This window comes from Cavenderia fasciculata (assembly GCF_000203815.1).
Source record: "Cavenderia fasciculata unplaced genomic scaffold Scf_Dfasci-G-b-190b03.r1-5, whole genome shotgun sequence".
Taxonomy (NCBI): Eukaryota; Evosea; class Eumycetozoa; order Acytosteliales; family Cavenderiaceae; genus Cavenderia; species Cavenderia fasciculata.
This window is the reverse complement of record NW_004457711.1, coordinates 296790-307815: the sequence shown is the minus strand read 5'-3', so window position 1 is coordinate 307815 and position 11026 is coordinate 296790. Positions and strand designations below refer to the sequence as shown.

The following is an 11026-nucleotide window of genomic DNA, read 5'->3' as shown; positions in this document are numbered from 1 at the left end:
CTAAATCTTGATTGAGAGCAAATAAAAGGTCATCGACTGTTAGGTTTAGCTTTAGCAACTGAGTACCTTCAAGAACGCAATCGATTGCCAAAATCAGCTTGGATGCTGCCAAGTTTGTCGCCATTCTAATGAGTTGCTGACCGTTTGGGATCGTTTCTCCTGATCTCCTACAGAGATCTTTGACCTTTTTGGAAATGATCCCAAATGCAATATCCTGTGCTCTGAGGTTCTTTTGTGTTTCGTAAAGAGAGTATAGGAATACCTTTTCGACAAAACAGCACTCTCTAATGATATTGGTGGTTGGCGACATAAACATCTCCAAAACTGTCTCGATGTGTTGGATTTTAACGAGTTGTGGTGGCTCTCTGAATGGTTTGCCTCCATTTTCAGCCTTTTCTTTGCGTTTGGCTATCTTTTCGTTCCATTCCACCTCTGCCACCTCTGCAGCCAACCTACAAATTTCTAGAGCACGACGAGCATCACCACAGAAACCAGCCACCTTTTTAGCACATAGCTCAATCGCTTCATCGTCAAATGCTTCCAAGTCATCCAAACGACTATTCATAATAGTTGAAATTTGTGATGTCGTATAACTCTGAAAGGGGATTCTAAAATTACCCAAACGACTCTTGACACGAGGCAAGAGGGCATCGGGGAGATTCATTGTGTTGGCCACGGCAATGACAATGAGGTATGATTTGGTTCGTCTTGGCCAATCAAAAAGATGGTAGATGACGGTTTGATGTTTGGTGAGCAATTGATCAAACTCGTCAACCAATACAATTCTAAATATTTTCTTTCTTGTATTCTTTGGAGCCAAGAAATTCTGTAGTAAATCCATTGCTCTAGAAACAGATAGCTTGTGTTTGATTTTCTTCTTTACCAACTTTTTATAAAGTGCTATATACAATTGATGTGGATCATTTAAATCCATACAATTCAGCTCTGCAAATTCAAATTCCATTCCTTTTTTTCCTTTTCCTTCTTTTTGCATCATTCTAATTACTTCTTTAACTGTACTTGTTTTTCCTGTTCCTGGCATTCCTGCTATATCTAAAAAAATAAGAGAAAATATAAATATAAAATATAACTTTATAATATTTTTTTCGATTTAGTTAACTAGAGTCTACTTACAAATACATTGACCAGTACCATTAACATCCATAAGTCTTGATTGTAAAGTTGAATATAATTTTTTGATTTCCTTTTCTCTGCCTGGTAATTTATCGGGAACAGTACCAATATGAAGATTCTTTCTTGCTCTTGAGAAAACAGTATCGGGTATATTTTGATCTGGTGCACCCTCGAGTAATAAAGAGTCCTCTTCAAAGTCTTCATTGTATAATTGAGAGGTATCTGAATTGGGAATAGATTCCTCTTCTTGAAGTGAAACGATTGCATAGTTGAAACCGGCAATCTTTCTTTTTGGGTCATCGACATCAATGTTGTATTCGTCGCTGTCTGTATCCTCTCCATCGCTCAATGCCTTTGGTATTTGATTTTTGCTTAATCCCTCTGCTGCGTCTCGACAGTCAACACTATCTTCGTCAAATGAATCGTCGTCATATTCAAAACTACTTTCTTCGTCGTCTTCTAGATAGGCTGGTTTTTTTCTTGGTACAGTTGGTTGGACTATGGGTTGTACAATCTCTTCTTTTTTTTCATTGTCTCCATCATCCTCTTCAGGAGCATTTCCAATTTGAATACCATCAGATTCGTCAGAAGAAGAATCTCCAGCTTCCACGTCGTCATCATCATCATCTTTAGAGTCACTATTTACATCAGATATTGATAATTCTCGTAAACCAAGGTCATGTTGTTCATCTTCCAAATCTTGCCGACTTTCATCAACCAAATTAAATTTAATGATACTTGGTTCGTTGATGAATGATGATTCATCATCATCATCATCATTGTTAATTTTAGGTATTGGTGATATAATGTTGCTATTGTTATTGTTATTCTTCTTTGATACGATAGGTGATATTGTGTTGTGGATATTGACTGGTAGTAGAGGACTATTGATGTTGCGTGGTGCCAAAGCTTTATCAATCTTTAGTTTATGTAATGTACTTTTGGTTTCAGGTGATGATAATATATTGTTGCTGCTGTTACTAATGTCATTCATTGACACACTATTGTTGTTGTTGTTGTTGTTGTTGTTGTTGTTGACATTGTTTGTATCTTTGGTGAATGAAGCTCTCTTTGTTCTCTTTCGTCGACGTTGTCGTTGTGATGTTGGACTGAGACTACTAATTGAATGATTATCGATATCTCCTCCATATTCATTCCCTGCATCACTTATATTATGTTTCATCTATATCTAAATTTACACAATACTATTCTATATATATACACACATACAAACAAAAAGTATCAATACTGCTCTAGAAACTATGCTTATCTTTATTTGGAAATGAACATGTTCAATTTATATTTATTTTTAATTTTAATATGCGCGCCAAGACTTTGCACTTTATCTATTTTAGAATCTTTCAAAAGTTCCTGTGAGAGTACCACGAGATATAGATTTTTTAGATATTGAATCTATTAAATCGTCCTTATTGGTTACCTCTTCATCAAGGATAGGTTCATTTAGAGCATATATTTGAAAAATGTATCTGTGAGACCCATGCATTCTAACTGGACGTGGTCCGTGATATCCCAGCCTTCCAAATATTCCTGGCAAGAATTTGAAATTGTGAATGTTATTATCTATATTCAATACTCCTTGTTCGATTGAATTAAATGTTGGTGGAATACGACATATCATATGAATAACAGGTTTTGGTACTAAAAAGTTGAAAAACTATTATTAATTGAATGGTCAATGAACAATATTGGTAATTGTGCACTATACATACGTGGAGCATCGGGATCTTCCAATATTATTAATATCTCTTTGGTTTGTTCTGGCATATTTTTCCATTCAAGTGATGGAGATTTATCTTCTCCTTCTCCAGAGGTACATACTAATGGCATTGGTTCATTATCATTGAAATCACTACTAGTTAATTGAATGGTTGATGGGATGATGGATACATTATCTGCATTACAAATTAAATGAACATCTCTTCCTCTGAAATTATAAAATAATCTGCCAAGACATCTTTCAATAAATTCCATCTTTTTTTTTTCAATAAATAAATAACAAACAAAGAATGAAATTGAAAAGGTTGTTTGGTTGGTTTAAATAGTTGGTGAACAAATAATTAATTTAGATGTATCGATTATGACGCATTGCGACATTATAGCAACAAGTAGAAACCCGTATACGTAATTGGGGCAAAAAATTTGGTGATCTTTTTGACGAAAAGTCGGAAAGCCGAACTTCCCCGATAATCTGGATCTTTTTCTTTTTGTTTGTTTGTTTGTATAAGCAACCAATACCTACTCAGAGGTATTAGCTTGATATATATATTCATATTTTACTTCTTTTTTATTCTACCACATCTTTCTAATGATCCGTCGAGAAGATGGTGAGCTGGTTTATAGATGCCAGAAGAGGCATCTAAAAGTGAAGGATTGGGGATTGTATCGTCAATGTGCCCAATCGAAGTGTATCCTTGGTCATAGAGATTACAGTAAGGGACTCGGAAGGTATGTATAAACTGCCATACATTCTTATAATTCCATTGTAATATGGGATTGATCCTCATCAACTGAGGCCATCCCGGATCGGTTGGTGTAAAGTCGTCCAAATGTTCGCAGTGTGGATCTGTGTTTCTTGCACCAGCAAACACAGCTTTAATATTATATTTTTCTACCACTTCTTCTAATCCCTCCTTTATTCCCTTTGATATATTTGTAACGTTTAATTTATATCTATAAAGAAAGAGTTGAACATTTGATTGTTAAATAGATGTAAAATAGAATATAGAATATAGAATAAGGATACTTACAACTTTGCGCATTTCTCTGTAAATTCATTGACACTTGGGAAACATTTATCATTAATAAAATACAATGTACGTAATTCTGGTATACTATGATTAATTTTTTCATGGTTGGTATTATTATTATTTTTATGATTATTAAGAGAATTCATTTCCTATTTAATACAATAATGTGGTTGGTGTCAGTTAAGATACAGGATATTTGATAATCTATGTATGGGTATTAATCTTACAGGTGAAATATAACCTTGTGTTCCTCTTGTATTGATGTCTTTGTCGTCACCAGTACCGCTGTCTTGGTGACTATTGACACTACAACTATTATTGATTGGTGTCCTTGTTTCCTCTCCTTCTACTCTATGTTGCTGTTGTTGTTGGTCGCGAAGAGACTGACATTTTTTAGTTAATGCATAGTGTATCAAATGCAAGAGAACACAACAATCCTTTCCTCCATTAAAACTGAATGCTATTTCATTAGGACTGTAACCAATTGGTAGATATAGTTAGTATCGATTTTATACACACATATAAAGTAAATATAAGAGTGCATACCTATATTTATCAAATGCACGAGAAACGATATCAAGAGAGTCTATAGTCTTTTTCAATAGGTCATCGTATGCATCCTTATCCAATTCCAATGTACCATTACTATTTGTCTTTGTGAGATATGGTGATTTAGAGAGTTTGTTTGGTAAATCAGACAAATCAAAGTCTATATTATCGTCGATCGAGGATGTCATATTTATCTGTTTGTGTGTCTAGTTTATTGTTACTAAGGTACTCTATTAATGATGATACCAACAACAATAGTTATTACTATTATTACTACTACTTGTTTTAATAATTACAAATATTGGTGATATGAAATTATTGTTGTTGTTGTTGTGGGTAGTGTGTATTCTGCAGTGTGTCAACGATTCAATTGTCACTAAAATATCGATCGATTACTCCCTCTCCTTTCTATTCTATTCTATTTCTATTCTATTGCTCTTTGTTTAAAGTATTGATTGTTAGTTGAGCAATGACGACGACGACGAAGATGATATATGAATGCATGCAAAGTGATTCTGTTTTTTGAAGAGGACAAGCAAGTTCTTCAGTCGAGCTCAGTCTAAAAATTAATTTAAATATGTATTTATTATTTATAAATAATCAAATAAAACCTATTTCATGATTAGTATAAGAACCAATAGGTCATGAGGTTTGAAGTTTCATAATATGAATAAAATATTTATTATCTTTTTTACTTTTAAATTATTTAATACATAAAATATATAATTTTTATTATAATAGCCAATTTTAAACAAATGAATAATAATAATAAAATACCAATAGCAGATATAGTTTAATATTATTATTATTATATTAAAATAATTTTGTTTTAGTTTAGGACCATTCCCTACAAATAAGATAATAGAAAAAAATAGATATTTTTTCTTTCTGCACCAACCCATCCAACACAAACAAGGATAATTTATTTTATATCTTAATCAAGGCGATGTTATTGTTTGGTTTTTTTGTACATACCTCTGTAGAATAAGATAATAGCGAACTAACTAACTAGAAGGGAATAGGTTAATTATTATATCATCATCATCATATCATATCATCATTTGTACGACAACAGACATACACAAAAAGAGAGAGAGATAGAGGGGTGGTTTGGTGAAGTTATAACAAACATTTATATTCATAATCATCACCGATGTCACAACTAAGAGATTCAAAAGACAAGGTACCTCCACCTAAACATGTATGTGTTAATAGATAGATATCTAGCAACCGAGATAGAGATAGAGATAGAGCATAACTAACAATCAATCAATCATTTATGATTTGATTATAAATTCTACCATTACACATCACAAAGAGATCAATTAAAGAAGGATCAGTAACCAAACAAGGAGGTAGAATTAAGAATTGGAAGAAGAGATGGTGCGTTTTAAATGATGAAGGAATACATTATTTTAAATCACAAAATGTATGATCAAATGATGAATGATTGATGATCAATAATGATATTTGATGATTCTAATATTGATATTTTTGGTTTAATCATTTTTGTATAGAGCATAGAGAAAGGATCAATAGCGATAAGTCATATATTAAATGTAGAATCAGATGATAAATCATCTTCAAAGAGAAAGAATTGTTTTAAAGTTTGGACAGAGGAAAGAACATATAGGATTTGTGCAACAGATTCACTGGATAAAGACGAATGGATCACATCGATCAAAAGATTAATTAAACCAAGATCTCTTACAAACTCTAATGGCGGATTAAAGGTGGGTACAAACAAAAACTAAAGAGCCATTCATTGGATTAGAGTAATGTTTGTGGGTCAATCAGCAGTCATCAGTCATCATCGTTTCAAATAGTGGGATCAGTTGTATTTATATACTGATCACCCACCAACAATAGTTGTAAATCTTTGATGATCGCCAACGACGATGGATTGGACCAACACTCAGCATCAGCAAACATATCTTAATTTTCAAGATCCGATCTAACCAAGATTTCATTTTTTTAAATATTTATTTATATATTTCCTTTTTTTTCTCTTCCTTCTTTTCTTAACTTAGTCATCACAACATGTAGATATAAATAGATTAAAAATAGAAAATGATGATTCTTCATCAGAGTCATCATCCTTTTCATCAAGTTTTTCATTACCAACGACAAATACTATTGCTCTGACGCCTATTATGCTTGGGCTTAAGGACAAGTTTGGACAACCCAACTTTGCACTAGAACTCAACAAAAAGAAGGATTTATTATCTGGAGAAGAGGTGGAAACGGTGATGAAATTATTGGATGGACTTGTGAGGAATGAAATCGATGAAAAATGTAAAGACATGGATAAGGACATTTACGCAATCAGATCGATGATCGAAAGAATGAAAGAGGCTGAAATCGAATTTGTAATGTCAGAATATGACCAAAAGAAAGCTGAAATATTAAAGGAAATTAATAAAAGACAAAACAAATAATACTTATTTTTTATTATTTATTATAAAAAAAAAAGAAAAAAAAAGACTTTATTTATATAAGGTAAGAAGTAAATCAATTGATTGCATAATTAATTAATAGTTGTATAGGTTGTAAAAAGTATTTTTGTTTTTAGTTTTAGTTTTAGTTTTAGTTTTGTGTAAAGTTTTTTTTTGTTTTAGATTAAGTTTTAGTTTTAGTTTGGTGTAAGTATTGTTTTTTTTTTTGTGTTATTTGTTTTGTGTTGTTGTTATTGGTATTATTATAAAGTGTTTTTGTGTTTTTTTTGATATATTCTATAAAAACGGTTGATCGATTTGTACAACAAAAATTGGGGAAAAAAAAAAATTAGTTTGTTGTTCTTTCTTGGTCTTGTTTGTTATTATTTCTTTCCATTCTTTTTGCTTGGTGTTGGATTGGTACCTTTTGGAGATCCTACAACATTTGATTTTGGTGAGGTAGCAGTTGAGCCAGCCGAGCTTGAGCCTGATGATGATGATGTTGAGGTTGAGAGTGACGAGGCAGCAGGGGCAGCAGAGGCAGGCACATTCATTGGTTGTGTCTTTTCCAATGCCGACATTACTGAATCAAAATCACTCAAGCTTGGCTTTTTGGTTATTGCTGTCAATGTTGGGGGAGGTGTTGGTCTAGTGACTGTTGGAATTGGTGGATACAATGGACCATTTTGGGTATTATTGGTCGCATTGTTGGTGGTGGTGGTGGAGGTGGTAGAGGTGTTAGTGTTGCCACCGCTGCTGCTGGTAAGGCTTGGTTCATAATCATTATTTTGCAATGTGGTGGTAGTCGACTTTTTAATATTTACAGGTTGTGTTGGTGTTGGTTGTTGTGGTTGTGCTTGTTTGTTGTTGGTTGTCGATGTTGTTGGAGGTACAGGTAATAATTCATTCTGCTTTCCAAATGAAATATCGTCATCATTTAAACCATATATATTGTCATATTGATGAATAGATGTTGCAGCAGCGGATTTGATGGGAAGTGAATTGTTGTTGTTGTTGTTGGCCGGTTTCATTAAATTATGATGATGTTGTTGATTGTAGGTCGAGGTCGTATCGGTGTTTGATGATGGAGAATATGAATTAAAATTATGTACATTGTTTGAAAGAGGAGAGGATGATAGAGTATCCAAGTTGTAGTTGTTGTTAGAGTAACTATTGGTATTCGTATAGGCATTGTTACTGCTGTTGTTGGTACTGTTAATTTTTGGTGATTGTCCGTTGGAGAGTGGAGTCTTGATGGCTTGATCCAATTGTTTCATCAATTCCATTTCACCATTTTCTTGCTGTTGTTGTTGTTGGTATTGGTTAATACCTACAGCATTTGAACGGTTGTTGTGGTGGTTGGGGATACCATTTCCGCTCTTTCCAAGTCCATTTTGTCCAACGGCATTATTATTATTATTATTATTGTTGGCGTGGTTGTTGTCACTATAGTGATGATGTAGATGTGCAGCACCATTGTGATGATGATTATTGATCATAATATTGGATACAACTTCACCATCATCGAAATCGGCTCTTGGAGAAGAGATGGTTGATCTCTTCTTTTCAAACTTGATAACCTCACCCACTGGATAATCCTCATCAAAGAATGATAAAGAGTCTGGGGATGGTTTATAAGTTGAAGAGTTTCTAAAAGAGAATTGAGGAACTCCCCAAATAGCACGAATTTCTTGACTATGAGTTGTAATCTCAACATTGTATAACCATCTAGTCTCTGAATCTTGTACAGCATCTTCCATTATACCACTACTTCCATTCATTCCATTTGCATTATTTGCATTTGCGTCCTAATAAAAATAAATAAACAAAAAAAAAGTTGATTAGAGGTCATTTCAATATTATATTATTATCATTATACATTACATTTATATTATATGGAATAGAAGGACTTTTAAAATCTTGTTGTCTAGTTTTACGACAGATATCCCATTCAAATGAAGGAGTAAGGGAAAGACATAAAGTATTTGGATCCATTTCTGGGGATACAGGTGGTTGTGGTCTAAGTTCATACAATAATAGTTGTCCATTTTGATTGACTACATATAATTGTTCGAAATTTGGTGTAGTCGATTCTACAAATGAACTATTACCTGAAATAATTGGTGGTGGCATCTTATTCAATGGATTTTCTTCTTTTGTATTTGATAATTTAATTCTATCCATTGAATTTAATGTTAATACAGATGGCTAAAAAAAAAAAAAAAATAGAAAGAAAAAACAAAAAGAATATTAATAAATCAATCAAGAGATAAAAAACATATCTACTAAAAATATTTACAAGATAGTTTGGAATATTTGAGAAATCATAAGGTTTCTTTTGATTATGATTCTTTGATATATGAGTGTGAATAGAAACATCTCCTCCTAGTGGATTAATAGCATAAATGTCTAAAAGTTTAAAAAATAAATAAATAAATTAATTAATACCAAGTATTCCTTTAAATCTATTTATATTTATGTACATACGTGTAGTACCCCTTGATGAAGTAACAGCAACCCATTTTGAGGTATCACTGACACTTATACTTTGAATTGATGCGTTAGTAATGCCTCTTTTCAAGACATAAATTTGTCTAAATGCTTGTGAAGGATCCAAGTTGATTGGATAGCTTGGCGATGAAATCGATAAAGAATTTGAATACGGGATAATTTGATATACATTAATTTTTGTTCCTTCTGTTGAACATGAAAATAGCTAAAAATAAAATAAAATGAATACAAATATAAATATTGATTCTATATTTTTTGTTTTTTTTGTAACATACAAGGGTACCGCTTGGATCGAAAGTTAAATAAGAGATTGGATGATTTGAAGTTGGTCTAATGACAGCAATATTTCTATGTTTAATAAAGTCGTAGATGATGACAACGTTGCCACCCTCGGTTGGAGTACCGCTACCGCCACTACCAACACCGCCGTTGCTATAGTCTTTAAAGTCAGAGCCGGCGGGTGAGCTGCTGCTAGGTGGCGAGTCGTCTGGGTAGAGCAGATTGGTCACCTTTTTACGGCCAATATCGCTGATATAGTACAGCTTTTGGGCCATATCTTTGGCGATATCTGTGGCAACGTCGACGGCATTGTCAAAGGATTGGTTCTGCATACCTCCGTTGGATATCGACGAGGCAGCACCTTTGATCTGTGAGAAGTACGATTGCGGCGAATTGAGCATTGGCTGCGAATCAGTGTAGGCGATCCAGCGTGGACCCAACGCCACCACGCCGCTAGCAGACACGCTTGGGTAGCATGGCAGCGAGATGAGCTTGGTCATGGTCACTGGGTCAAACCCGACGATACGCTCCTTTAAACAAACCAACACAATACGGTCGTTGGAGAGAATGTTGTAGACGGGTGTACGAAACTTGTTCATATTGACCAACTCTGTGGTACGTAGCGAAAAGATACGCACCATGTTTCGTGATACTTTGGGGTTGTCCTCACCTGACACCACCGCCAACAACGGGCGTTTGCCATAAAACACTGAATTTGGTGTCTCTGCTTGAGCAGGTGATGTCAACACCTTTACAAATCTAGTCATACCCTCTCTCAAAGAAAAGATCTCCCTTACACCATCGGGATTATCTAAATCCCAAATTTGAAAACCATTATTATAACATATTGTTAATAATTTGTGTCTAAACATAAAATAAGATGATTAGTTAGTTAGATATATTTATATTCTTGAAAAGTTGAGTTTTAAAACTCTTCACATCAAACTTTAGAGAGTGTGTGAGAAAGATAGAGAGAAAGAGAGAGAGAATACTGTCTGTGGTGTGTGTGTAATGCTTCTTATTCTTATTCCTTACTTTTTACCAAGTATTTCACATTCATCAAAATAGGTTCCTACAATGGTATCCTTGTCACCTTCGACAATCGATGGTGATGTGTAAATTTGCTTCTTGATGGTTGTCTTGATGCTGCTAGGGATGTAAGATGAAATGCCTTGAAGGTATCCGCTGATGCCTGATTGACTCATTGGTCCAGGCTTTTCCTCTGCTTTGATACCTCCATAAGATGGGCTAAACATCTTCTTTTACTTCTTCTTCTTTCTCCCTTTTTATATATACACAACACAGTTATATATTACAATCCAATAATAATATATACTGATTCAATATCTA

At 33.7% G+C, this 11026-nt stretch overlaps 5 protein-coding genes across 5 annotated transcripts; 1 reads left to right on the top strand and 4 right to left on the bottom strand.

Moving 5' to 3' along the window:
* Positions 1 to 68: 68 nt before the first annotated feature.
* Positions 69 to 2317, bottom strand: orcA (origin recognition complex subunit 1; the record flags this gene model as incomplete). The annotated part of the gene is made up of 3 exons (XM_004357273.1): positions 69 to 125; positions 263 to 1053; positions 1135 to 2317. The coding sequence occupies 3 exons, from the start codon at positions 2315 to 2317 to the stop codon at positions 69 to 71; spliced, it is 2031 nt and encodes a 676-aa protein (XP_004357329.1).
* Positions 2318 to 2485: 168 nt separating this feature from the next.
* Positions 2486 to 3126, bottom strand: DFA_02605 (phosphatidylethanolamine-binding protein; the record flags this gene model as incomplete). The annotated part of the gene is made up of 2 exons (XM_004357272.1): positions 2486 to 2793; positions 2865 to 3126. The coding sequence occupies 2 exons, from the start codon at positions 3124 to 3126 to the stop codon at positions 2486 to 2488; spliced, it is 570 nt and encodes a 189-aa protein (XP_004357328.1).
* Positions 3127 to 3428: 302 nt separating this feature from the next.
* Positions 3429 to 4639, bottom strand: DFA_02604 (uncharacterized protein; the record flags this gene model as incomplete). Its single annotated transcript, XM_004357271.1, has 4 exons — positions 3429 to 3825; positions 3903 to 4051; positions 4130 to 4376; positions 4449 to 4639. 4 exons carry the CDS (start codon positions 4637 to 4639, stop codon positions 3429 to 3431), a joined length of 984 nt encoding a protein of 327 aa, XP_004357327.1.
* Positions 4640 to 5604: 965 nt separating this feature from the next.
* On the top strand, positions 5605 to 6889 carry DFA_02603 (uncharacterized protein; the record flags this gene model as incomplete). The annotated part of the gene is made up of 4 exons (XM_004357270.1): positions 5605 to 5652; positions 5770 to 5880; positions 5969 to 6184; positions 6482 to 6889. 4 exons carry the CDS (start codon positions 5605 to 5607, stop codon positions 6887 to 6889), a joined length of 783 nt encoding a protein of 260 aa, XP_004357326.1.
* Positions 6890 to 7269: 380 nt separating this feature from the next.
* DFA_02602 (uncharacterized protein) lies at positions 7270 to 10932 on the bottom strand (the record flags this gene model as incomplete). The annotated part of the gene is made up of 6 exons (XM_004357269.1): positions 7270 to 8694; positions 8771 to 9094; positions 9186 to 9295; positions 9374 to 9602; positions 9673 to 10540; positions 10712 to 10932. The coding sequence occupies 6 exons, from the start codon at positions 10930 to 10932 to the stop codon at positions 7270 to 7272; spliced, it is 3177 nt and encodes a 1058-aa protein (XP_004357325.1).
* Positions 10933 to 11026: the final 94 nt, after the last annotated feature.